The sequence below is a fragment of the Electrophorus electricus genome, chromosome 7, assembly GCF_013358815.1.
Source record: "Electrophorus electricus isolate fEleEle1 chromosome 7, fEleEle1.pri, whole genome shotgun sequence".
NCBI classification, from domain to species: Eukaryota; Metazoa; Chordata; class Actinopteri; order Gymnotiformes; family Gymnotidae; genus Electrophorus; species Electrophorus electricus.
In genome coordinates, this window is record NC_049541.1 from 25551969 (window position 1) to 25578981 (window position 27013).

Below are 27013 nucleotides of genomic sequence, written 5' to 3' on the forward strand. Positions count from 1 at the left end.
TCTACATTTTACGCTCTTATTCAGAGCGACTTACGCATGCTACAGAGGTGTGTGTGTTAGTATTAGGAGTTTTGCCCAAGGACTCTTCATGGGATAGCACAGAGCACTTGTCCTGGTGGGGTTTAAATCTGCTCTAGAGGTACTATTGTTATCCACTACACTATACCAGCCACAGGCAAACAACAAAAACCGAGGTTACAGCCACTGATCTATAATATAGTTCCTTATTATAGATCAGTGGTTACAGCATCCAGCTTCATACAGTATACTCACCATGAAAGCTGAAACAGCTCTTATTGTCAACTGTACCTGGATTTCCCCTTTGAATAAAAGTTGAAACTAATATTTCAATTTGCGGAATCTAGACACATAAGTAAAAAATAAACAAAAAAAAACCTATTTTAAAATTAAAAAATCGTGCATTTCCCTGCAGCTAATCAATTTTCTTTAAATTTGCCAACATAAACAAGGCGCTCAGGGATCCAAAATGTATTGATTTAGTAAAGCCCTTAATTGTGTTGGATGAAGGCTATTTCTCTATTACAGTTGCCCATTCTTTATTTGAACTCGTCTCGACGGGGTACAGCTTGGCACCGATTCCCGCTAGTAAGCTATTCCTCGTTCCCAACGCATTTCAAAGAGTCAGCCCCGACAGAGAGACTGTCCGCGCAGTTTTACTCGACTGCGACACAAGGGCAGACAGCGCCGAGTTTTGCACAGTGTCGGAGTAGTTCCGTTTGGGTAAGCTCAGCGTCGCCAGAAACTGAAAGTTATGTGGATCTAAGCGAAGGCTTTAAAAATGAACCCTCATTGCGCACGCTGTGGGAAAATAGTCTACGCAACAGAGAAAGTGACCTGCCTGGATAAGGTATTTCTCTCTTTCCCCCTCCGACACTATTAATTGTACCTTTGTGAATTAGGCTACTTCTCCTAGTTTCAGACCGTACCCTAATCGTAAAAATCAATGAATAGATTTTAATCGTGATTTTTCTGCATTTTATCGGCTGTACAATACGCTGATGCCCTCTGTCTGTTTTCTAGTACTGGCACAAAGGATGCTTCCATTGCGAGGTTTGCAAAATGACGCTCAACATGAACAGCTACAAGGGATATGAGAAGAAACCTTACTGCAATTCGTATGTTGTTCTCCATCCAGCTCTATAACCCTGCAAAGGCAATCCTTATACCGTCACTTAACACGTATTTTTAATTACATGGAAGTTACATGGAGAGGTCCGAGGATCGATACTGAAACATAATTCCAAGTGTTCTACTCTTTCAGATTTACAAAATGTTTACCAAATATATCCCAGTCACATTCAACTCCTTTAAAGTAGGTTAATGCAGCGATCCCAACAGATTGTCTCTGCCCTGAAAGGCACTACCCCAAACAGACGTTTACGAGCGTGGCTGACACCCCGGAGAACCTGCGTTTGAGACAGCAGAGCGAGCTGCAGAGTCAGGTATGGGCTTTATTTCAGGCTGCACCAGGAGTATGAATCTCCTCCGTGTTCTACACAAAATTCAATTTTAAAGACACACATGCCACTTAATTAATAGGCATCGGTGTCAATCTTGTAAACAACGCTATAAAATTGCGTTTAAAAAGCGGCAGTTCAAGGTGCGGTGGGGGTGGGGGTCAAAACGGGGAAAGAAAAACTTTGCAAGCGCGGAGAATGCTTCGATTGCCGGTGTGAGGCTGGGCGTGACAATTCGAGGTCAGCAGGGAGGAAAACAGGACAGCTGTCTACTCCGCGGTGTAGTGACAGATCCCCCTCGACTCTCCACCTGCTTGCCCCGTGCGCGCTGCCAGGACCCTGCTGTGCAGGTCCCAGCCCTCGCGCTCGGCTCCATGGAACAAGCAGAAAAACAAACAAACAGACCCCTTAAGTGTTGATACCGTACAGGTGTAGCTGGAACCCAACCTTATCCAGCACGACATTGGCCCATACCCTCAGAAATAAGGTAGTCTGCACATGGCTTCTGGAGGCAGAATTTCTAAAGGCCTCTGGGCAAACAAAAGGACAATGCCCGTTATTTTTTCAGGTGATGGTGTTATTAACACCTCCAGTGGTAAGACGCTGGGCAAAAATACAGTCCGTAAAGCAGCAGTGAGATGGAAACCATGGTAACAAAAAAGAGAGTGCTTTCCTCTGGCTACTTGGATGATGTGCTGAATGAGTTCTGCAGTTTGTCTTTGCAAAGGAACTGAATCATAGTTGCATCATGCAGCATGACAGTAAACCAGGTCCACAATAAAAATGTCTCAAGAGGTCCTGCTCTTCATGATAAGTGCAGCCACTGTTAAACACAAGCAGGAGTTAAACAGTTCAGGTGAGCAGACCTACGAATGCCACATAGCTAATACAGATTGATTCATTGCACTAAAAAGCATTCATTTGTAGTTTTATTTCTCCACGCTGGGCTGTGTTTGTATTTGTCCTGGTACAAAATGCAGTACATGCTATATGTTTATGTGATCTGGGAAATCATGTAGAGGAAGCCAGAGCAAACAAACCCTGTTTTTCCTATCAGGAGAAGCCGATTATTTCATCATGCAGGGGGTTCTCTGAAGTTTCTCTGAATCTGAGTTGCCGTCTCTTCACAAACATGTAGGTGAAGTATAAGAAGGACTTTGAGGAGAGCAAAGGGCGAGGCCTCAGGTTCACTGTGGACACACCCGAGCTGCAGAGGCTGAAGAAAGCCCAGGATCAGATTAGCAACGTAAGACCCAGCCAGCTGTCGAACACCTTCCGTTCCCTCAGTTTTGTCATTTTAATAAGTTCCTCCTGAAGACAACAAAATCTCCTGCCTATATCCATGGAAAGAGGGCTAAAACGCTGGCCAAAGACACATGACAATACATATTAATTATATGAAAATGTTTATATATTGTCTTTTAAAATATTCTCCAAACATCTCTTTTAGTATCCAAATGTGTGCACCCTTTTCCTTTGTGAAGGCCAAGTATCATAAGGATTTTGAGATGCCAGGTTTGCATGGGGTCACCCAGGACATGCGAGGGGCATATCTGGTGCAGGCACAGGCCAGACCCAACTATCAGTCCATGGAGAGCAGCAGGGCACACAAGGAGGCGCACCAGTACATCATGGAGATGGATCGGAGGCCGGGTGTCATTGTGGGTGAGTGCAAGTCAGGACATCAGGCTTCTGGTAAACCAGTTGGGGTAGCTGTGGCGGGTTGTGTGTAATAAACAAGTTGGGGGTCGGGGGGTCGGGTGTAGTAAGAGTTGAGTGTAGTAAACCAGTTGGGTGGCTGTGGGGGGTTGGGTGTAGTGAGGCTTGAGTGTAGTAAACCAGTCGGCTGGGTGTGGGGGTTGAGTGTAGTAAACCAGTGGGGGTAGCTCTGGGGGATTGAGTGTAGTGAGGCTTGAGTGTAGTAAACCAGTTGGCCAGGTGTGGGGGTTGAGTGTAGTAAACCAGTTGGGTGGCTGTGGGGGGATGACTACTAACCCGTTTGGTGAGGGGGGGGGGGGGGGTTGAGTGTATTAAACTGGTTGGGGTGGGTGTGGGGGGTTGAGTCTAGTAAACCAGTTGGGGTGGGAGTGTAGTGTGAACTTCATAGTGTGACAGTGCAGACCAACTGAACGTACTCCTGAACAAACCTGACAGAGGGCCTCAGGTGAAATAGCTCCAAAAACATTGACGCAGAAGTACACCGACACCAATTAAAATACCAATTCTGCATTGCATGCAATATACAAGAATCCTGTGTCCTTCTGCAGCGCCGGTGCTTCCAGGGGCATACTACCCCAGTGGGTCCAGTCAGACACACAGCTACATGCACCAGGCCAGCATGCACTCACTGAGGTCCATGCAGCTGCAGTCACACCCAGCCACACTGGTAAGCCCTCATCCCAACCACCACACCCATGTGCTTGGATCCAATTGGTTTTATCACCATTACTCTGCAATGTTCTGTGGCATCGGGCAAGATCATTACACTGTGCTTATTGGAATCATTTAAATCACACACAACAGGGCTAAATTAGTGTTAAATGTTGAATCCATGCAAAGGGCAGAGTAGGACTTCTGGGCGTGGAATGCTAGCGTGTTTAACCTCACCCCCTCCTCTCCCTGGCCCCTCCCAGAGCATCTACAGGGCCCTGTACGACTACACGGCCCAGGACCGCGACGAGGTCTCGTTCCGCGACGGCGACGTCATCCACAACGTGCAGCCCATCGACGAGGGCTGGATGTACGGCACGGTGCAGCGGACCGGACGCTCAGGCATGCTCCCTGCCAATTACGTGGAGGGCATTCAGTAAGCTCCACCCCATGCCCTGCCCCTGGCCCCAGCGGCTCCGCTGTCTCACCTCTAACAGAGCATCAAATTAAACCTCTTCACTGCGATCAGCACCTTGTAAATGGAGAGTGCTCTCTATTTTGGTAGTAAAAACTGTCCGTCTTTATACTGGTGGTCTCATACTTATCCAATAGCACATTATAGCAAATCCTTAGTGAACGCATGGCACGTCATCATACAGTATTGAACCTACATGGTGATCTTAATTTAATATAAAATAAATTGTAAATACAAGTCTCACACATTGGGAAGTAGATAACTAAAGGCACTTTATGTTACTGAAGTTACATTCTGGAAATCCCACATTTATTACATTAGTTTTTTGTTTTTTTGGGTTTTTTTTTTTTTGCAATCTGAAAATGAGTCTTGTCTCACTGCCCAGAAAGATGTAAAATGTTTCAAAATAAAAAAAGTGTTTGTAGCATGTGTTGGTAGCGTTTGATAAAATGTGGTAACAGAGTACTTTCAAATGAGTATTTACAGTATTAAAGCATATTGCTGTTCTAGAACTTTCTCTGCCCAATGTTGTGGAGTCTTGTTCATATTTTTGCTGAAAAACAAATTCAAGATTATACACATTTAAATTTTATGGCAGTTTATCAGACGTGTTCATCAGACAGACAGTCTTGGGTGTGTGCAGCCCACATGCTGCCCTCAATGGCCACGCCTCCTGCATGGAATACTGAAACTGGTGTGAGTGAACTGGCCCCCTCTTCACTCATCTCCCCTTCTTCATCTTGGCCACTTTCTCCTTTCGCTTCTTGACGTGTTTGGGGATTTTGTTCTTTCGTTTCTCCCTCTGAGCTTCCTTCACCAGCTTTTTTCTTTCCTGGAAGCAGGAGGAGGGAGCAACACACCGAACGTCAGGACATTGCTGAGACAACAAACTGACCTCCTGCTCCGTTCTGTGCTCGCGCACCTTTCTGTCCAGCGCCTGGTCCTGGTCCCCTGCGTCTTGCGTGTCCTCTGCTCTAGACTCCTCCTCCTCCTCCTCCTCACTGCTGGAGCTCCCATGCTCAGTGCAGCCCTCCAGTAAGGAGGGAATCTGAAACAGTGTGGGCCTCTCCATCACACACTCCACCTGACAAGATTTCATCCTTCCATTCTATTCTAGTTGTGCACCGAATAACAAATAGCGTCATTCGACTTCCACTGGGTACTAGACAGACTGAATATCACAGATAATCACATGGAAGCTGAAGGGCTGGTCCATGGACAAGCTCAGATGTGTTCAGTTCTTTGTTTTACGCATCTCACCGTCTGCACTCCTGAAAGGTCTTTTTTCAGGCCTGTCACTGTCTGGTACAGAATCTGTAGTGAGAAAAAAGAAACACTGTAACACACACACCCAGACGCACACTGACACACCCAACCACCCACAGACACACACACCCCTCCATCTCTCGCCCTTTCTCAGGTCAAACGTCTTCGAGGACAGGGGCACTCACTCTGTCGTCCTGCGCGGTCTTTGATTCCTCCTGCTCCTTCTTCATAGTGTCCACGTCTCGCTCGTAATGGCTCACTTCATTAAGCGTGCGCGGGATGTAGGCCTTCTTAAACACCTAGCAGAGTGCCGATACACGCGGCAAGATATTTACTCATTTGCGCCAGAATGACGGCAAACACAGCCTGCTGGAAGCGGAACATCATTACCTCTTCATCCACTTTGTCCTGGTTGGATCTCTCCTCCACTGTCCTGGCTGAAGCCACTTCCATTGCCTGCAGTTCCATAACAACAATACAGCCAACAGGGATGCAGCACGGTGGGGGTGTTGCAACAAAAACACAATCAGCTGCTATTATTAAACGAGAAATGGTACAAATATTTAAGCTATACTGCTTACTGATTATGTAAATTTAGCTACACTTAATACACGCAGCCCAAGAACTTTATTTGTGCGCGACAAATGCACCTGCTTGCGTGTGTATGTGCACGCCCATCCTCCCAAATCTGCAGTGTCACAAACCTTTTCAAGGTACTGGGTGATGTTGTCGCATGTGATGGAAGGGTCTGTGACGAATTCAAACAGCTCCCGAACGGTCATCACTGCAACGCGGTGTTTTTGGAAGAAGTCTGACGAGAGGCCATACATTTAAAAAGACGCAACACAGCATTATTGATACAGTAATTACGTCAAACGCAAAAGACTTCTGCTACACAAAATGCGGGCCTGGCCCTCCTCAGGTAATGAATCTGTCACAGGAGCCTTGTTGTCAAGAGTGTCGTCACGGTTTCCAGTTCAAATCTGCTCTTGGTAACACACTGATTATTTTGACTTAAACAGCTCCCAGATGCGCTGATGCCGCCCGAACCCACAGAACAAAACAGTAAAAGCTTGTGAGATTTCCCCCCCCAATGTGCCATGCCTACCGTTAACGTTGCTGCAGTCTTTGCGGAGAAATTCCAGGGCGTGAGGATGATCATGCTCTACAGACTGGGAAACGTCGATAATGTATGCGTCTCCGTTGTGATACCTGCCAAGAAGTTCCAACCAAACAAATAAGCCTGCACGAGTTTTTATACAAACGTGAACGAATTGAAGAGACACTCTGGCTTAGGGTCAGGATCTTCGAGCAGAATGTCGGGACGGCTTACAGCATGTTAAACTCGCTGAGGTCAGCGTGGACCAGATGCGCCTCCTGGTACATCAGCCTCATGTTGTGAATGACCTGCAGGTACAGCTCCCGAGCTTTGGACTCTGATAGGGCCGCGTTCTTCAGTAAGGGAGCGGGCCTGGATCGGACCCACACGAGCGCATACATGCCACCACACAAACACAAGATGCTGATCAGTTTAATAACTTCTTTAGCAGTCAACATGAGGTCATTTACAGATGTACGGTACAATGAAATGTAGATTTCATGTGTCCCAGCTATTTGAGAGTCAGAATGCAGGATCAGCCATCGGATGGCACCCCTGGAGCCAAGAGGGTTAAGACAACAGTAGGATAACAGGAGCTGCACGGCAGAGCCAGGATTCAAGCCCACAACCTTCCGATCGAACCCTGCTAGGCTTCCACTAGTGGTTATCCACACAGTTTTATTAAAAAACAAACAAACAAACAAACAAACAACAACAACAAAACAGCTGAAATGGGTGTGCCCATACATGTCATCTTTTCCAATGAAGCCCATGAGCAGGACGTGACTGCGGAGCATGATGGGTTCTGGACTGGGAATTCCCGCCGTCTGTAGCCTTGAATGGAAAAAAGACGCAGGGCTTAGGGCCGACTCGACACCAGCAGCTCACCGATCCACGGGAGCTTGGTCAGTTCACACTTTTCCTTCCAGCAGCTGACTGGCGAGACTTCCGGGAACATGACTGGCTAACAGCACATACAAAGGTGAGGGTCCCCGGCACTGGAGGTGCAGTACCAATAACATGAGCTCGAAAAAGATACCCTCTTACATAGCAGCGAGATGATAAGATCGCTGTTCGAGTCTAGATGGGTCAGGACATAAGGTCGAAATTAACGAGAAGGAACTGTTTAGCGGGGTGTATTTAGCGGTCTGAGGGGAGTCTTTTCCTGTGCAATGGTCCAGCGAACCTGATCAAGTTCCTCATCTCCTTCTCCGCCCAGGTCCGAACCATCTTCCTTGGATTGCCTTTGCAGTAGCCGTGCCGAAACCTGCGAAGAATTCCACGGGTGGTCAGCGGTCGCGTGCGTCGGCAGAGACAAAAGCTAAGCTCCCTTACAGGGTAACCCGGCTTACCTGAACTCTCCGCTGACGTACTTATCCCTGTCCTTGAACAGCAGTATGGAGGTCTTATATATCTTGATGGCGCGACTTTCTGCCTTCGCTGTGGTTGCGTGATAGACGTTGGCCTGCACGATGGAGACGACGACACTGATCTTAATCATAAAATGTCTCGGTAACACTGCAGGACAGCACTTTAAGTACAATTCTTAACGTGACTTTTTTGCCAATTTAAAGGTTTGACTATATCCTAGTTGATCAGAAATTGTAGACAATGTGTTTCATGTGTACCTCTTTGCCTGTGCTGATGCAACCATTAATCTCTGAAATGATGCCTCTGCTCAGCATTTTAAAGAGAATCATGCGAGTTCTGGGGTCCAAAACCTTCATCAGTAATACAGGAAACATTTCTTTAAAATTTTTCCAACAAAAGTCAACAATAGCTATGCCATCAACTGCCTAAATAGTTTACTGGACCATTTATCGTAAACAAGAGGCTGCCAACTCCAGTCCTGGAGATCTAGTGTCTGGTTCAGTTTAGTTCCAACTCAGCTGGCTCAAATATGTGGATGTGACCAAAAGGATTGGTTAATTGGATTGGGTCTGTTAGATTAGGTTTGGAACCAAGTTCTGACACGTAGTAGATGTCCAGGACTGGAGTTTTGCACAGTAAAACAAACCTTCACATGTCAGAAGACACACACACACACACACACACACACACACACACACACACACACACACACACACCTGTTCCACTGTCGCCCTGTCCGATTTATCCTTAACCCGATACCTGTGCCACCAACAGAAGAGGTTGTTTAAGTGTCTAAATGCGTAGCCACGCGAGTATGGAAAGTGTGGAAGGAAAAGATAACAGAGATGAAACTAACGTGTCTGCATCCCTTTGTTTATGCATCGTGGTGACTTTGTTGATAACAGAGTCCGCATAGTTCAGCTTATCTGGGGAAGAAAAGCAACAGAAAAGGCTTAGTCCAAAAAAAGTTTCATTTATTTAACCTCCAAACCTCTGATGAAAATGTGATGCCCATCTTACCCAGATTTATTTTGTGCTCAAACCTTCTTAGAGCCTTGTCTGAAGGAGTAAACATTTTGTCTGACTTTGAATCGTGCGATATCTGACGATTAGCCTGGGAGCAAAACAGACAACATTCGATTTGAATCTTTACCAATTTAGGAGAGAACAGGAGGAATGTGTCTGGGAGCTCAAAATGAAGAGAATATTCCAGCAAGCAAATCGCTAGTGAATCCACTTAAACTACCTGTTGACTGTTTCCTGCCTTGATTGCTGCATAGCGTTTGGTAAAGTCTCCCCTAGACAATTCGTTCCAGTCCCATTCATCTTCATCATTGTCATCATCGTCGTCGTCATCCTCGTCCTCCTCCTCGTCCTCATTCCTATCTCGCTTGCCATGTTCAAGGGATAAGGGCTGTAAAAGTACTCTGCTGATGTCTTCTGGTGTTGGACATCTGTCCGTAAAGTGAGTCAACTTTGTGTCACTGGAGAACATCACATTTTTATTAGCCACCTTCTTGAGGCAAAATGAAGCTGCTGTACATAACAAATAACAGATTATTTTTGCGAGATATTAATATAACACTCAAAGTGATCGACTTAATCGATCACGGATCTATTCATGTTCACAAAAATTATAAGGTGAAGAATGTTATTTTAGGACCAGCAGTCCGTAAAGACATCACCCTGGTCTGAAACCACTCCCGCTGTTTTAATGGATTTCACAAAGGGCAATCAATTGAACCACTCAGATGAAGCGACAAATTTAGAAGCTCCTCAGACAAAAAATATTAATATAACATCAGCATTTGTCGCATTAATTGCCTAGCTAATTTCGTTTAGCATATGTACCAGTTTCACAGCCATACTCATAATCGATCTGCTACAGCAGGAAGAGAGACAAATGCTGATTTTTATTTCCACAAAAGCAAATGTATCTAACTGCTTAACGCTAGCTAAGGGAGTAAAAGAGGGAAGAATATTTAGTTTTATTATAACAATAAGTGAGTGAGTGAGAAGTGCGCAGCCTGCCTTATCTAGCTCCGAAGGTCATGCCAGGTCGCTACTAACCTGTCCGACTCCTCCGCGTCCTCAAACTGCTCCGCTACAACCCGGGACATCGCAACACGGATTCGTGCGTCCGGTTGGCAGGGCGGGGGGGAATTAAGACTGCAATAGCGTACTGTAACGTGAACTGCAACGTTAAACGGAATCGGCCACGCTTAGTTGCTCTAAGTGCGTACTTCCGACACGTGTCTACGGATACCGCGGAGGCTCATTTCTAAAAAAAAAAACCCAAAAAAACCCCCCAAACAAACAAAAAAAACCCCAGCAAAATACGAAACGCGACTCACGCCTACGTCACGGCGTAATTCCACCATAAGACGGCTCATTTAGTGACATTTTATAGCAAGAAAGAAATTGATGAATATACGTAGAAATACTTTTGCAACAATTGTTTCCCTCTCTATATGTACCTTGAGTAAGTTGCGTATTTATATCATTTATTAGAAATGCACTTGGATGCAAAGTGTATTTGTATTTGTTCAGTCACTGCCGCTACAAACCCACCCAGGACCCGTAATGTCAACGCCGGGCATCTTAAGGCTCAATTCTTTGACAAACGCTCCTCTGTGTTCAATTTCTCAGTCTCTTAGTGTACGTTTATTGTTTGAATATTTTTGTCATATAACATTGAATATGGTGGTAAAGGGGGGAAAAGACACTAGCTTTCTAAAACTGAACAAGAACATTAGACAAACATGTGCAATCCCTTTAACAAATGCAACCCTTTGACAGTGAAAATAACCATCTGAATGGGTAAAACATGCACTATTACAGAGGATAAAGAAAACGAAAATAAGAACAGCATTGAGATGACACCAAAGGCAGCTGGTTTCCTGAAGAAATTCACATTTATGCATTTGCTGTAAGTGTAGTGATTGCTTTGCTTGCTTCACAATTGAGAATCTTCCAAGCACAAAACCCAGAGTAAATATGCATAATCTGAAGAGCCCCTGAGAAAGAGAAGAGTTGGTAATCATCAAATGAATTAGACATGCAAAAAAAAAAAAAAAAAAAGTCAAACTCAACTGAAACTACTCAAGATTCAGTAAATATTTCATATTCAGTTAACGCACGTGTGTATTTGTGGGGGCTGCATTATGCAAACAAAAGACAAAATAATAAATGTAATTTGTGGCCAACATCTCAGCCGTCAGAACTGCAATCTATAAAAGATCATATAAAGAACTTCAAGATTGTTCAGTGCTACAGTCACTTTTATCTCCAAGTAGCATACAAGGGAGTCCACATGGCTTTTCTGATTAGCTCCACCCACTCTATTCTGGATCAATAAATACATAAAATATTCAGTGTGTTCTTTGTCGCTGATATAATTCTGCACACATGCCATAAATCATAAGCAAGCACACACGCAACTCACAAGCACACCATAGTAGGAGAAATGATTTGTTTCCGCAAATATAGTGACATTTTCATTCACCGTGTTTCCTAGAGTAAACAATGTTTCTCAAGTCCCATCTGGCTAAACCAAAACCTGTGGACCGTTTGGCCTTGTGAGGGCTGGGGGTTAAAGACCTTACGAGAAGAGAAGGTTGACCTCGCTGTGCTGTTTGATCGCATTCTTGTGCATCTGCAACGTTGCATAGTTGTGTTTGGCTCTGAGAGTCCCATCGCTGGTTCGGGTGAAGCGAGTTCCGTCTTTAACCTTGCGAGACACTGCACCCTCGTCTGAGGACAATTTGGGAGTTCAGCTTTACTGTGCCCTGGGTCTCAGGCTGTTAAGTGACATCAGGAGAACCTCGAGCCACATGGGTGAAGTCTGTGAGGTTAGAATCACCAAGTGCTGAGGTACTGTTATGTGATGTGTAGGCCGCAGTGTGAACAGTGCTGTTGTAGAACGCCGGGGGCACAACAACAGGGCGATTTCAAGTATAAACCCTCACGAATTAAGCACAAATAACATGATACTGTGATATAAAATTGCATTTGGATTCACATTGTAAATATATTCAAAAGTGTGGTGGATATCATACTTCTGTCCGGTGCACAGCAAGGACACTGTGATGGTGGGTAAAAGCTTGCATGTTCTACCGGTTTCACACGGCTTTATCGGAACACTTCTTTGGAGTGCAAGTGTGAGAGGACCCGACCAATCCAGCACGTCTAGAATCTAGTACACTGGACTTCAGTGTTACTGTGATACGGAATTCAAAGTACTACAAAAATTACTGCAGTGCTCCGGTTAATTATGACGGTGGAAATGATGGCAAAACGTCATATTTGAGTTTAAGTTCCATGACACGATGCAGAAGTACGATCGTATAGGCATTTTCAACATTTTCAACTCATTTCGGGAAATATTTGCATTTCCTAACTAACTATAGTTAAAAGCATTATAAGTGTGGAATTGCAAGCTTTTGCTCATACCCAATGTCTTAATGTCAGGCTTTACACCCCAAACCACCAGGGGGAACTGTGTCAAACTGCCAGCTATGATCACCACTCTGCAAGTGAGGTTCAAGAGAGAAAAGATTAAAAAAAAAAAAAAAGCAGGCAAATATTGCCAATAAATGATTGACCAATGATCACCCAAATCAATAGCAAAAAGTACAACAGGTCATCGAATTAACCGGCAACTGTTCCAAAACACAAAGGAGCCTAACGTCAGAATTCTCAGGAGAAATGCACAGGCACTTCAGTTGCAGAATTTAAGCAAAACTCATGTAGACTAAAAACAAACTGGAATTTACCCAAGAATAACACATTATAATGTTGCTAATATAAACCATTGTTTTTTTCATACAAAATTTTTAGTTTGATATAAAGACTACGACTAATTTTTAAAAAATCACAGTCATATACATTTGATTCAAAATTATGCTGTCCAGTTTCACACTGATCCGAATCTTTGAAGAAAAAAAATAATAATTAAGTGATCAAGAGAAAGAATTATCTTGTGCTGCAAAAATTAGTCTCCATTTTCGCATTCTGTATGCAAGACGAAACCTAGGTGGATGCCAGCCTTTCTGTGTCTTCATTTAGTGTTTGTGGAAGATCACGGGAGTATGGCACCAGATCCGCAAAGTCAACAAGCCCAAGTCTCCTGCTCACACGGTGGGTCTTTGTGCAGCTCCAGCGTTAGCTATAAGACTAGAAACACCCATCGCTTCTGGGTTGTGGGTCTGCGGAGGCTGTCTTGCGAGTCTCCTCTGCTTCCGATTCCGCATCCCGAGTCTCCATAGCTTGACGTCCTTTGGGAGCTTCTGCTGTGGAATCTCTCTCCTCCTGGACGCCGGCGTCTTCGTCTGCTGCCTGGCGCTTTTCCGCGGGCTCCTCTGCGGAATCTCCTTGTCCCTCCTCCGCCTGGGATGCCCCCGTCTCCCGGCTCTGGGGCTCGATTTTGGCAGGGGCGTCTGCCTCGTTCTCGCTCCCTGAGGAGCACAGCACCTCCTCGTCCACGGGGCTGGCATCTCTCCCTCCGTTGGCTTCCTCTGGGTCATCCGAGCCCTCTGCCCCTCGGCTGTCTGGGGCTTTCTGGTGGATGCGCTGATGTCTCACCAGGCTGTGCTTCAGGGTGAAGGTCCGTTCACACGTTGGGCACCTGTATGGCCTTTCTCCTGCAAGAACCAACATAAAAGTCATCAAATGATAAAGTTTCTTTATAAACAAAATAAATATTCTATTCCAACGACTAGGAAATGTGGAGACAGCTCTACCTGGTGGTGACCTGAAGCTATTAACCGCAATAAATCTGAAATACTGGGGGGGTTGTTATATTTGAACTTACCGGTATGTGAACGCATGTGCCTGGTTAAGTCTTGCAGGCTCCAAAAGCGTTTGTTGCACACACTACAGATTTTCTTCCTCTTGTCAGTTCTACCTCCCGCCATCTCGTTCTCCTCCTCCAAACCCCCGAGCCCAGAGAAGCTGCCATCTTCTTCTTCATCGCTTCTCTCCTCTTTCTGAGCCTCCTCCTTCTCCTCCTCTGCGCTGCTCTCCACGGCACTGCCGCTCTCCTCCTTCTCCGTAGCCCTCCTCTCCTGCTCCGGCTCGTTTCCTGGCGCTGCCCCGGCACTGGGCGGTAGGCAGGGCTCCGGGAGCTGAGGCCTGCCCTTCCTGCCTCTCTCCGCCGGCTGGCTTTCCCGAAGGTGAATCTTCACGTGCCGGCTAAGGGTGGCCGCGTGGCGGAAGGTCTTCTTGCAGGTCACGCACGTGTGAGGAAACTCCTTCGCCACGGCGCCCTCGGCTACTGATGGCGGTTCCGTGCCCTCGGGCTGCTGCTGGGCGGATCCCGAGAGCTTGAATTCTATGAGCTTGCTGGCAAAGTCGTTATCCAGGCTCTTGTTGCTCTGCGAGTCCTCATCGGTCTTCTCTGTGTTCACTGTACTGCAGACAGGAGACTGCGAGTGCTCCAGGTCCGTCTTACCGTCCAGCTGCTCTGCAGCTGAGTGGCTGGGTTGCTCGGTTGTGAGCTTGTCATTTTCTGTGAGTTTCTCCTCCTTTTTTGGACCAACAGCATCTCCAAGCAAAGCAGGATCAGTATCAGAAACACCCTCTACAAACAAACAGAGGCAGAGTTCAACTAATTGCCCATAACACATAAATGTCACATCAGCTAGGTAAGCCAACTGGTCTTTATGTCAGTATAAACCCTGAGAGGGTAAATAGGTCTTGTAAATCAACATTATGTCATCTAATTGTTCTCAATTAATTTTTTTAGCCAGATACTTTTTAATAGCAAGTGTTTACTAAGAGACCAAGTAAGAAAACAAAGTAAGAAAAATTCTAACAATGGCTGCTTAAAGCAGAAGACTGTTACAGACTTTGCCAGTCTGATACTGAGAGATAACAGACAACTGAATGCATCCAGTGAAATCTCAGAATCCAGTACGCCACAGAGCTATGCAACAATATGAATGAACTCTATTCAGTGTTTTTATGTCTTCGCGACAAGGAAGCAGGGGTTGCTATGGGGCTCTATCACGTATTTGGAACTAAGCACCTGTACTTCCCAGGGACCCCTCATCAGCCTTGGGCTTTGGGCGTTGCCCGGGGGTCTGCAGCGCGCTCCGGCTGGATACACCATGCTTTCGCAGTAGGTGGCGCTCACAGTTAGACTTGGTGGAGAAGAAGGCATCACACTGAGGACATGGGAATGGCTTTTGGCCTATGAAAAACATCAGTACAGTAGAACTGTTTAAGATGGCAGCCTTCATCTATATGTAATACATTAGCAAGGAAGAACAACTGTTGGTTGTTCTCTCCTTGGGGGGGAGGAAACTCAGAATGTGCGCACTTAAAGGTCTGAAATGTACCACGTGCAGTACTGAGCCAACGAGTGGCAGCAACAACTTCTCCCTACACTACCCTTCTTTAGATGTTCAAATTTACAAATAGAATAAACTTCCAAAACTAAACACTTTACAGGTATAAACCTATAAAGCTAAAACGTCTGTGTAGTTGCATACATGCTCTTTACAGCCAAATGCATTAAAATGAACAATCCAGCTATATTTTCAAGCAAACTACTACATACAGTAGTACAGTACTATAAACCAGCAAAGCGTCTCTGACCTGTATGTGTTAGCATGTGCCTCTGTAAAGAACTGGTCCAAGGGAACACCCGTGGGCAGTAGGGACATTTCATCTTCTGCACAGAATTTGAGTATGCATTCTTTTTCCCTTTGCTTTGCGGCCGCGGCTTCGGCGAGTCCCCTCTTCCCTCTTTCTCTTCTTCGCTGGCGGACAGTTTCTCTTTTTCGGACTCGTCCTTGGCCGAGTCCACCTGGCTGGACTGCAAGTACGGGATGAACTTGTTTGTGTCGGTAGTGGCCAGCATTTTCTCCACACTTGGAAACTCTCCGCTAGACTCCAGGTCGATCCCGCCGGCGGCCGCTGCCAAAGGATCGCACGCGTCTTCCTTGAAGGGCCTCTTCTTGCCTCTCCTCTTTAAGACAGAAAACTTGGGATTAACGGTGCCAGCAGAACTCTTCTTGCCATTTAGTGTTTCACCGCCCATCGCTCTCTCGCTTTTCTCAGTATTAATCCCCGGTTTGAGCAGCACAGGGGCAGCAGACACCGAGGAGATGATCTGGGCAATGGAGGCCAGAGGGGGCATCTCGGAAGTACTGGTGGCGGCAGCTGGTTTGGGCAGCAGCGGCTTCAGGCGTGTGGTGAGGGGCTTGGACAGGTCCCCTGTGAGAGTGCAGGCAAGGCGAGGCGTAGAAAGTGGCAGAGGTGCATGGACCCCAGGGTCCTTTCCCGAGGGCCTGTCCGTGCTTGGGGAAGGAAGCTCTTTCTTTAGCTCCTGGGGATACCGTGACGTGGCACTGACCGGCTCTCTCTTCACTTTCTTCCCTTCGGGAACCTTAGGAATAGAGAGATCGATGGGCTCCATTGAGCTCTCATTCGATGATAGCTGGGAGGAAGCAGCTGTGTCTAGTTTTATGTTTGAGCCAATAGTTTTCAAAGTCTTGCTGGAGAAGTCCAAAGGCTGGTCTTGGTCATCCGCTCTTGAGGGGGTGCTAAGGTCCTGCTTGCCAGATTGAGGCTGAACTGCGTGTGGAAGCCCATTTGAAGCCGAAGCAAGAGAGTTGGCCACCACAGCAGAGGTAACGGGAACAAGAGTGTTTATCTGTTCCTCGATCTCCCTCTCTGGAACTTCTGGGTGTTGCTTAAGCAAGTGATTAATACAGTTCCGCTTGGCGAGAAAAGCTGCCCCGCACTGGCTACATTCAAATGGTTTCCTCTGGCACCCGTTGTGAGTCCGCAGGTGAATCTGGAGGGCTCTGTAGCTCTTCAGGTCTTCTCCGCAATAGCGGCAGGAGGTGTTACCAGTACAAGCTGAATCCAGGAAGTCCTGTGTAGTGCCGCCAATTAAACCACTTGCATTTGAGGAGGTGGCAACGTACTCAATGTTCTTCTCGATCTCCTTCCGAGTGCTCTTCATGTGTTTCTTGCGCAAGTGACGCTCACAGTTGGCCTTGACGGTGAAAGGGTAGTGACAGAGTCGGCAAATGTACGGGCGCTCGCCGCTGTGTGTTCGTAAATGCCGCATTAACGTTGCATTGTCCGGCGCAGAGTAGGTGCAGATGCTGCACTGGTATGGAGAGACTCCCAGGTGATGGCGCATGTGAGCCTGAAGGCCTCCTGCGAAGGAGAAGACTTGAGTACAGAAACGACAAGGGTATTCAGTCTTTGGGATTTTCTTCCCACCTGGCGTCCTTACATCTTTCTCTTTACCCCTGACATCTTCCTGCTTGATATTTTCAGTGGACAGGTTGTATGTCGTAATCATTGCTACAGTGCCATCTGCCCCCAGATGGGTGTTCTCCCAGCTGGTTGGAGAGGATGAGTTTGAGGAGGAAGAGGAGTCTGTGGACTGCTTGGAAGTCACGAGCAGTTGGCCGGCAGGGGGCGGCAAGCCAGGGCTGATGCACCCCGAAGACGCCTGCTGGGCGTTCATGACGGGTGGAGGCGGCGTGGAGGTTCCCATGCTGGACCGAGGTGTCACGGGTGGCCTGGGTTTGAGAGAGGTCATCTGCCTGGGGTCCGCCTGCAGAGGACCTCCAGGGGCTTTTGGAAGCAGTGGCATAGATGCAGCCATCTTTAGGATCTGCTGGATGTCAGCCAGTTCCACTCCATTTGGGCCGCTGACAGGCCGGACAACCAAACTGCCCTGAACTGGCTGTAGGGAGAGCAGGCTGAGACCAGTGTTTTTGTTCAAGCCTTGAACAGACACGGGATCTAGAAGGCAAAGGCCAAGACTGCTGCTGGTCTCCTGAGGTAGATTTGTTGCAGGAGGCTGGACGTGAATAAAATGGATGCTGTCAAAAATTGCCTGATGTATCTCCTCCTCAGACCGCTCAGGTTTGGCCAGTGAAGAGAGCTGAAGGCCGAGCGCCTCCATGAAGCCTTTCTTCCCGTTTACAGCGCCGGCGTCCTCGTGGGGCACTGGTTCGGCTGTCCCTTTGGGATCCACAGCACCTGAGTCATCGGCTTCCTGGTCCTGGGGGTCAGCTGAGGCATCTTTGTCAGCTTTGTGTGACTCTGCGTGTAGATCCAGAGACACCTGAAGAGGGAAGGCCTTATTGCAGACTTCACAAACAAACCGGTGGAACTTGCTAGAGCAGCGTCGTAGGTTCGTTTCACACCAGACCTGAAAAGACCAAAGTTCCAAAGTTAAGATTCAGACACCCTGTGCATCGAGAGAGTAATGAGACCTGCTGCTTGACTTGGGTGCAATATTTCATATCATAGCGTTAAGAAGATATAAGCATCAATAGTCTGGTATTGAAATGTTTTCAGTGTGTGTATAACTGGGTAAATGGACTTCAGTTTTCAGTGATATTTCCTCAGGTATCCCCCAGGGGTCAGTGTTGGGTCCCATCTTATTTATTATTTATATGTTTACTTTGGGTAAAACGTTTGACATTTTACCATCTCCTTCCTGGGGATACACAGCTTTATTTTCAAACTGCCAAATTCACAGCTTGCCTTTTTACAGGCTACTTGTTGCCTTACAATACACATGAAATGAGGTCATTTGAGGCCCTGCTCATTGCTACAATCTGTAAGACCTCTTTATACCATCTACAAAACATATCAAATATATATATATGTATTAGACTACTGTAATAACCAAATGGTTAGAGTTTCTAAAAAAAGTCCAAAGTGTGCAGCAAAATTACCAACAAAACCATGTCACCTACACATATTACTAATGTATTAAAATAAACCTTAAACTGGTTTCCAATCAGTGAGAGAATTAAAATCATTTTACTTGCTTAAAAATGCATGAGGAACACTGCAGTTAAAGTACGCTATAGACATACTTCTTCTTCTTCTTCTTGTTATTAAAATCATTAATATCATTCGGTCTTCTAGTTCAAGCATGTGTTTTACACAGTTGATACCTGAGCGATTTGAGGAAACTTATGGCAGGAAAAGTCAATGAAGGACAGGTCACTGAAGCCCAGGGGGACGGAAGGGTTGCTCTGGATGAAAGGTCTTCCCTCGGGATCTGTGGGCAGTTGCTTATGAATAACGGAATTATGACGGAGGAGGCCTCGGTGCGTGCGGAAGGTGATGCAGCACAGGTTACACCTAGCACATGGGACACACACACACACACACACACACACACACAAAAAAAAACCACCACTTGTTAACACGACCTGCTTGCATTTCAAGATAAAAAAAAAATCTGGTGCATGGGTGAGGGAATCTACATCCACAAAAAACTCTAAAACTAGTTTCAGGTGCAAAAAAACCTACATGGGTCCTTGTGCCCCTACCTGAGCGCAGTGTCAGGGTGCGTCTCCATGTGCGACTCCAAACCATATTTACAGATGAACGTCTTGAAGCAGATGGGACAGTGCAGCAGTTCTTCCTCACGTTTGACAAGCGATGGCTCTCCCGCCTGCTGCACCATTCAATAATTCAACAGGGAAGATGGACGATGAGCTAAATTTGCCCGCGAGTTGAGACGCGGTGCAAGGAAAGAGCTTTCCAACCGAAATATCCCCAATATAGGATTTTAAAAAGAAACAAAGCGAATTTAATCATGTCGACTGCTACCCATTTATTCACCGCTAGCTAATTAGCACTTTGAGATAAGATGCTAGTCGAGCACATTTTGTGATATTTGGAAATGTGAATTTGGGATCAAAAAGGTGTTGTAAAATAGAGAGCATCTTAGGATCACACCTTTTTATTTGGTGGTTCGTCGATCGTCTCCCCATCGTCTTCTATGCTTGGCTTCCTCTTGGTTGTGGGTCTGCGGCGCTTATTTGGGGAGGCAGGACTGGAAGCCGGAACACTATTTGGGTCTTTGTCATGGATTTTCATGTGCCTGTAGGAATCAACAGGCAGGTGAACAATCTACTCCAATCAGACTTCCCAAAGCAGACATTCCAATGTCAACAATGACATATTTTAGTCATTTGATTCTTCTTAAGATGCCACAAGACTGAAAAGTGATATGTCCAAAAAAGAGGACTATAATCACGACTGATCTAGAGGAAATAAAATCTAGATACATGAAGGTGAATCATCTTTGACCAATCAAAAGAGTGTGTATTAATTATCAAAGCTGAGTGGATTATCAAGATCATGTTCTCATCTTTTTGTAGCATTTAATACATGGCATTTCCTTGAATACACACCAAGAGGTACAAACCAAGAATTCCTGAATTCCTGTTCCACTTTGAGTGCATCTCAGACAGTAATGGGGTTTGTTTGGAGGAAAAATTTAAAAAGAAAAGCTTACAAAAGCCCCCACACTGTGACCACATGACATGTAGTCAGAATGTCAGGCATGCTATAACAGGCATGTTGACTTTTTTTTAATGTGATGGAAAAAGAGTTACCTGTTGACCTGCTGCCAAACTATTCTTTCAGATGAAAGTGTTTTGGGAAAAACATCTAGGCAGGGCCATCGATGCAGGCTTAGAGGCAGTACATTTGGTCTTGTGGAACAAACAAACGTTTGAATTCAACCCGACGCTTCCTCTCTCCTAAAGCCGGCCCAGTCGTGCGAGGCCTGCCTGTGACCAGCAGGGGGCTTTCTTGCCCGCCCCTGAGGGGTCAGACGGGGAGGGTGGAGGGCGAGTCGCGTTACGGCATGCAGCGGCGTGCACGGGCCCCCCTTTTCTGCCAAACAAACCCACCTTTCAGGTTCCACGGGATACGAGCTTCCAGACGTTCGGGTGTAGCCGTGGGCTAAACGAGACCCGCTTGCTTCTGTGTTAAACTGTACTGTTTCTGAATGCAAAGGGGGTCGTGTGTGTGTGTGTGTGTGTGTGTGTGTGTGTGTGTGTGTGTGTGTGTGTGAGGCCCACGCACAGGTCAGCAGCAGTGGAGCAGTGTACATTACATGAACAATACCGTAATGTTGTTTCTAAAAGCACATTTATTCAAACACAAATGCCGTCTGGACGCACCGGCACTGTGATGGAGATGAAAGTCCATCTAACTGGATGCTGAACCTTTCCATTCGTATATGGATCGAGTGCCATTGTTGAAATACATGTCTTTACATGTTCATTACAGCACCTGCCAAACTGCAACTGGCAGAATACCAATCGGGTATCTCTTGCTGCATCCGAGCCTTGAGGTTTGGATACCGGACAGTGGCAGGATCCAACAGCACTCTGTAGCACACCTGCAGATGCACTGGAATGGGTCGTTTATTTTCCGGGTTTGTCAACAGCTTCACTATTCCAGAGCCTTGCAGATTTGCACAACGAGAAGGCCACAGTCTGAGACAAGAGAAGGCCACGACTACCACCAACAGCTGTTTTAATGGAACCAAAGTGCATCCTGATACTATCACAAGTACATTAAATAAATCTAATCGGTGTTCAAATGTGCACAATTAGTACCATTTCTAGGGTCGTTTTTAAATGCACAGATGCTTCGGTGGAGTTTCAGTGGCGGTTTCTGGTCCGAGAGCAGCGGCCCTGTGAGAGCCTGCGTGATTGGGAGCAGGAGGGTAAGCATCAGTGTGTGCGATGCTGGGAAGCTTTTTTTACGTTCTGCATTCGGAGGGTTATTAATAGTACGGCGGAGCAATGGCCGCCCATATGTGGCCCCGGCCCACCATATGTGGCCCTGACAGCCTGAATCCTGTTCCGTCTCACATCTCGGGTTTGAGAGAGCTGTGCGTGTTCTATCTCGGGCTTCCAGCCTAAATCACGCTTGGAACAGAAACAGACAAGCAAAGGAAAAGACGGAATGGCAGTGCTGGCAAGCAAATGGGCTCGGAACCGAAGCAGGGAAACGGCACCGGGATTGTGCGTGGAGCCTTCTGTCCTGCTGCAGGAGGAACCAACACGGATCTACTGAGCTGATCTCTTCTCTAAAAGTCTTCCTGTGTTTCAAGTTACTTGTTGATGCACATGAACACATCCTTCCCCATGCAATACCTCTGCAGTTCCGCCAGAGGGCACTGTGGAGTACGAGGAAAAATACAGTTCGCCAAATTATTGGTTCCAGCAGCCGCGCGTTTCGCAACGATGGTACCTTTGGGCTTGCTAGACTTTTACAGTGCTTTTGATTACTGAACCTCTGGTTGGATGAGCAGTCTGTGAACAGAGAATGGAGGTCTGCATCCCTGCGTGTGTGCTGCAATTGGCCCGCAAGCGCAGCCCGGGCATCCAAAAGACGCTGCACATCCTGTTCCAACCCCCCAACCCTCCCCCCACCCCCCCGCTCACCCAGATTCATTCCCACCCCCCTCTGGAATGCCTGCGTGTCTCAACGGGACAAGCGAGGCCTCCTCCGTCGCCCCTGGATGCGGTGTGAGGCCGCGAAACACGTCGCGCACAAATCAGTGGGCACAGACGCCCGACTCCCCGTGCCTCAGAGCAGGACGCGGGAAAGCAGGTTCCTGCATCAGCAGTGGAGAGACAGACTGCCACTCCTCTATGTTCTCTCAGCTCAAGCTAGTAAAAGCAGAGTAACCGAAACATGCTTAGGCAGTAACTTCCTAAAACGCTGTGATCTTCTGTCGGACTTTTATCTTTGCTTATAAGGAATATACGAATGTGATTACAAAAGTGACGTTTGTACACACCATCGAGGCAAGTATCTGAATACACAGTGAGACCTGCTGCTGACCAGGGGAAAGAAGACGGTTACTGTAGGTCAACAGTTCCTAGACTGGGAGGCGCGACCCCTGGGGGGTCGTCGAAAAAAAAAAAATGGGAGGGCTCGTGAGATGATCTAGATGGTCTAGAGATGCACAACTGAGAGTGTTTCCACACTGCACCTCCGAGCGGAAGCAACGGCCCAGACGGCTCTCCGTAAGCAAAACGCAAAACGTTCCCAATTTCTTACAGGAGAAAGAACACATGCTGAATGCTGCACTTGCTAGGCAGCTCAGACAAAAACGACGGACCAGTGGATCCACTGTGAAAAGACCAGTGAAAAGTTCTAAAGAGCCATCTTCAAGTGGGTCTACTGTTCCAACAGGCCTACGTAAAACCAGTGAGAACATGACAGAGGCTTCCACTAAGTGTTGGCACCATCTTGACAGAAGGTGACGAGACTAATTTCCCTTTTTCCTAGGGGGTTGCAAGGCTGCTGATACATTCAGGCTGTAGTCACTTCAGGGATTTTCTTTTTCTGTCAATTTGCTGATTTTGTTTTGCTGATACCAAGAAAATAAGTCAGTGTTAATGGCTTTTGGTTATCTGAGTCATTTTGGGTGAAAAGACTACGAGTCGAGTTCTTGTTGGCCATAATCAATTTGGATTTAAAAACAGAAATGCTAGAAAGGTAGAAAGCTCAACTGCTAACATTAGCAAACAAAGCCGCCCAGCTGGAGAGGACGATACGAGAATTGCAGACATCTCCGCCTCCTCTACAAAACCGAAGAAACGGAACAGCCAATCCGGCACTTTTCTCGTGCAACCTGTAACCCTGAAATCTCATCGTAACACGCTACAAAAGGTTACGCTGTGACGGCCCCTGGAGAAGTTCCGCGAGCCCCTCCCCTTTTCGCTCCCCACGCCCCCTCCCTCAGGCCTGGACGCGGGAGGCGCGCACGCTACCTGTGCATGTTGCCGTTGGTGGTGAAGGTCTGTCCGCACGCTGTGCACTTGTAGGGCCTCTCGCCGCTGTGCACCAACATGTGACGGTCCAGCGAGCTGGCCGAGCTCAGTGCCTTGCCGCAGATGCTGCAGGAATGGTCTGTGCCTCCATTCTCTGTGTTGTGCTGAGGACGTGTGGGGGACAGAAGAGCGTTAGGGGTCGACATCGGTGAGCAGAGGTCTTGGGAGTACCAAGGACCCGAATTTCAGTGCTGGTGAGCCCAGTCTCGCACCGGATGCAACACCCGTCGTCACTGAGCCCCGTGTTGCTAAGGTTTTGGTCGCCATGGTGCCTTTCGGTTCTGTACCTGTCTTATGTGCATGGTGAGCTGGTGCTGGGTGACGCAGTTCTTGTCGCACAGGGGGCACAGGAAACTGGAGCGTTCTTTCACTTCCTGTGATGGAGAGAGACAGGCATGCCTTAGAAACAGAGTGTTCAGACACAGCGCACCCACGACCCCAGGGAGCACTTCTTACAAGGGCAGAGTCCGGGCAACAGTCACTGGCCTGGGAGGTTAAACTCTGACTCAAGCGCCCTGGCAGACTGACGGCGACAGGCGACTCCTGGACCACTGTCGGCCAGGACTCCCTCTCGCTGTGTTGCACAAGCCAAACAAGCTTCAATAATACATAAAGGGCCATCGCACTCTGTTTATTTCAAATCATAAAACTGAAGTAAAATGCTGTTGTAACACTGAGACAATTCAGTACACAACACTGTATTTTCTTTATATTTTCTTTTCACAGTATTTTCACAGTATTTTCTTTATAAAAAAATTAACATTTACTCATTTGATCATCGCAAGGTGACGGCTTGCTGCTTCCCCTGCTCTGATAAACCGGATTCAACAGCTACCAAACGATTTTTAATCTAGACAGCAGGGAAATGACTAGAGACCATCCCCTACAACTACAGTCCTGTGTTCAGCATCGCGGCAATATCACACGAGAAGACCCAAGAGGCTTCTGAAACACGGGCGCCCAGTCTGAGCGAGAGCAGAACCGCAACAGGTGGAACAGTTACGCGGGGCAGTAAGACGGGGAGAGGAGCCCGTCTATAAAGGCGCTGTGTTCCCCCGGCACCGTGCTCCGTTTGCACGCCGCAACAAGTGTCCCGCGCATCTGTCTCTGGGGACCCGCAAGGGCCCTGCAGCGAAACGGATTGAGAGGCGTTTACAACTGCTGTCGAGGAGGTGGGGGGCCCGAACACCTGTTTTTCTGCCCCACAGAGGAGCGTTTTGGCTGAGGCTCTCAGGGCTGTGGACAAAAGGGGGACTAAGAGGGCATAATGAGCGCGTGCTGCGGCTCATCTGTTGCAGAGCGGACCGCGGCCTCAGACACCTGAGCAGCGGGACCTCGGGAGCCCCTCCAAGAGGAACCAGAGGCTGGAAAAGATCATCTGGAGCTTTTTTCTGACCAAACGTGTTCTTTTCTTGCTGTAATAATAATAATAATAATAATTATTGTTGTTGTTATAATAATAATAATAATTATTATTATTATTATTATAACAACAACAATATCATCTCCCTGCTGTTTGCAGTACACGCACTGTAAATAAATATTCCATCGTGAATAAGAAATTGCCCTCTTTAGTGAATTCAATCTGCAGGTGTTAGCATTTAACACGGTGCTGTTGGAACACATCTAGCAGAGGGACAAAATGCCACAATCCGAAGAATTTAGCAGACCGACGGGGGTCCGAGCTCAACTAGTCTCAGTTCCCATTCAGAACCACTGAACAAAGGAGATGAAGGCAAATGACTCAAAATACCTGATTCTTCCTGCCCGTGCGATTGGCAGAGGGCGACTTGCTAGGGGTCTTGGGGGAGGGGTTAGAGGCGGCCGGCTCCGCCCCCCCGTTCTCTTGGCCTGTGTTTGTTACGCTGCACATCGTGGAGTTGGCGTGGCACCCCTCGCCTTCCTCTCCACCACCCTCTTCCTCCTCCTGTGCGGCTCCCTCCGTCGCCTTCCCTTCCGCGCTTCCGTTCTCCCCTCGTGGCGTTCCGACGCGGCCCAGCTCCCTCTCGGGCTTTCCTGCAAGAATTCCGTAATTAACAAGGAGGTTGTCAGCACGGGCTGCAGGTGAATGAGAAGGCGGCTTGACGATGCCGTGTGGTTCTACCTCCTGTCGGTTCGGAGCGCCCTGAGGGGATCTCCCCGCCCTGGCGAGGGGGCTCGCGGCCAACAGCCAACACGGCGCTGTCAGTACCTCTCCTCTCCTGTAGGGTGCTCTCCATGTCTGCAGAGGGCAAGAGACTTAACGCTCGGCGGTAGAAACCACAGAAGAAGAACAGTACCGACCGAGGGATACATCAGCAGCAACGTAATCAGTGATGATAGCACAGTTATAGCCTAAACCTCTAAACATACGGGTTCGGTAGGCAGTCCCTGCGCCAGAGAAGCTCTGACGAGCGTGAACAAGGGCGCTGATTCCAAAACGGCCAGGAATGCGGGGTTGGAGGGACCAGGAGTGCCCACGAGCCCGGGAGCCGTGGCGGGCCCCCTTTGGTATAATGCTTTTCCCCAGTGGCTGGAAGTCTCCTCCCTCAACGCGGATGCATTCTGGTGTAATTCCTCCATGGCAGAGGCACTGCAATATAACCTTTGACCTGTTTATCCAGAACTCACTATCCCAGGCGACTTATCTGCCCTGTCCAGAGAAGTTCAGCAACTGTGTTGTGGTCTTTATTGAGAGCAAAGGTTAAAGTCTGGAGGTTAACTTTGTAGTCTGCCCCTCCCCCGAACCGCCAAACCCCACACTGTGGTTCTTCAAAATTCCTCCAAGCACCTATGTTTGGCGGACCAATACGGGCATTTTCCCCATTAGTAAATCTGTTATACCTTGTGGTGAGTGACTTATAACCCATCTTTAATCACATGACCCTACAGAATATTCATTCTGTGGGTTTTTGATCGTTTTTTTTTTTTTTTGTGACTTATTTAAGGAGTTCTGGCTGCAATTGCACTTACATTCAGTCACACACACACACACACACAAAGTACACAGATATACAGAGATGCACACATGCATACACGAACACAAACACACACAAAGTACACAGATGCACACATGCATACATGCACGCACACACACACACAAAGTACACAGATGCACACATGCATACACGCACGCACACACACACACACACACACACACACACACACACACACACACACACACACAGGGGCTAATGTGAGAGTGATGGTCTGAAGTGAGAAGCTGAGGGATCAGAGAGACACTTGCGCTCGGCTTGGCTGCCTCGCACCTCGGGAGGACCTGATCTGTCCACTTCCTCTTTAAGCACATGCACTAGGTTCACATCTCCCACGA

The 27013-nt window shown here is 47.4% G+C and overlaps 3 protein-coding genes across 4 annotated transcripts in view; 1 reads left to right on the forward strand and 2 right to left on the reverse strand.

Annotated features, from left to right (window-relative positions):
• Window positions 1–609: 609 nt before the first annotated feature.
• Window positions 610–4832, forward strand: nebl (nebulette). The gene is made up of 7 exons (XM_027017039.2): window positions 610–868; window positions 1042–1136; window positions 1379–1463; window positions 2617–2724; window positions 2963–3143; window positions 3746–3864; window positions 4112–4832. Exons 1-7 carry the CDS (start codon window positions 800–802, stop codon window positions 4286–4288), a joined length of 834 nt encoding a protein of 277 aa, XP_026872840.1. The 5' UTR covers window positions 610–799; the 3' UTR covers window positions 4289–4832.
• On the reverse strand, window positions 4652–10301 carry riok1 (RIO kinase 1 (yeast)). Its single transcript, XM_027017033.2, has 17 exons — window positions 10130–10301; window positions 9306–9543; window positions 9080–9173; window positions 8916–8985; window positions 8776–8818; window positions 8317–8409; window positions 8041–8153; window positions 7875–7955; window positions 7436–7522; window positions 6923–7060; window positions 6698–6801; window positions 6294–6400; window positions 5980–6045; window positions 5775–5888; window positions 5584–5637; window positions 5246–5371; window positions 4652–5155 (listed from the first exon to the last, which is right to left on the reverse strand). The coding sequence occupies exons 1-17, from the start codon at window positions 10177–10179 to the stop codon at window positions 5045–5047; spliced, it is 1689 nt and encodes a 562-aa protein (XP_026872834.2). The 5' UTR covers window positions 10180–10301; the 3' UTR covers window positions 4652–5044.
• Window positions 10302–10710: 409 nt separating this feature from the next.
• rreb1b (ras responsive element binding protein 1b) overlaps window positions 10711–27013 on the reverse strand; it is a 31510-nt gene continuing 15207 nt past the window's right edge. The window contains exons 4-14 of one of the 2 annotated variants that reach the window (XM_035528448.1): window positions 25805–25921; window positions 25454–25716; window positions 23988–24074; window positions 23641–23804; window positions 19793–19937; window positions 19381–19505; window positions 19000–19189; window positions 15659–18242; window positions 15087–15251; window positions 13872–14639; window positions 10711–13701 (exon numbers count right to left, since the gene is read on the reverse strand). In XM_035528448.1, coding sequence (XP_035384341.1) covers window positions 13235–13701; window positions 13872–14639; window positions 15087–15251; window positions 15659–18242; window positions 19000–19189; window positions 19381–19505; window positions 19793–19937; window positions 23641–23804; window positions 23988–24074; window positions 25454–25716; window positions 25805–25919 — 5073 coding nt within the window. In that variant the 5' untranslated portion in view covers window positions 25920–25921 and the 3' untranslated portion in view covers window positions 10711–13234. Of the gene's footprint in view, window positions 13702–13871; window positions 14640–15086; window positions 15252–15658; window positions 18243–18999; window positions 19190–19380; window positions 19509–19792; window positions 19938–23640; window positions 23805–23987; window positions 24075–25453; window positions 25717–25804; window positions 25922–27013 lie in introns of both variants that reach the window. The other variant, XM_027017029.2, reaches the window with a different exon arrangement.

What these genes read in the sequence shown, in the direction of transcription:
- nebl (XM_027017039.2), top strand. Translation starts at nt 800, where the DNA reads ATGAACCCTCATTGCGCACGCTGTGGGAAAATAGTCTACGCAACAGAG. An exon ending in AAGTGACCTGCCTGGATAAG is followed by an intron (nt 869 to 1,041) that starts GTATTTCTCTCT and finishes TCTGTTTTCTAG; the next exon opens with TACTGGCACAAAGGATGCTT. An exon ending in AGTCACACCCAGCCACACTG is followed by an intron (nt 3,865 to 4,111) that starts GTAAGCCCTCAT and finishes GGCCCCTCCCAG; the next exon opens with AGCATCTACAGGGCCCTGTA.
- riok1 (XM_027017033.2), bottom strand. Translation starts at nt 10,179, where the DNA reads ATGTCCCGGGTTGTAGCGGAGCAGTTTGAGGACGCGGAGGAGTCGGAC. An exon ending in AGGCAGGAAACAGTCAACAG is followed by an intron (nt 9,174 to 9,305) that starts GTAGTTTAAGTG and finishes TTTTGCTCCCAG; the next exon opens with GCTAATCGTCAGATATCGCA. An exon ending in TACGTCAGCGGAGAGTTCAG is followed by an intron (nt 7,956 to 8,040) that starts GTAAGCCGGGTT and finishes AATTCTTCGCAG; the next exon opens with GTTTCGGCACGGCTACTGCA.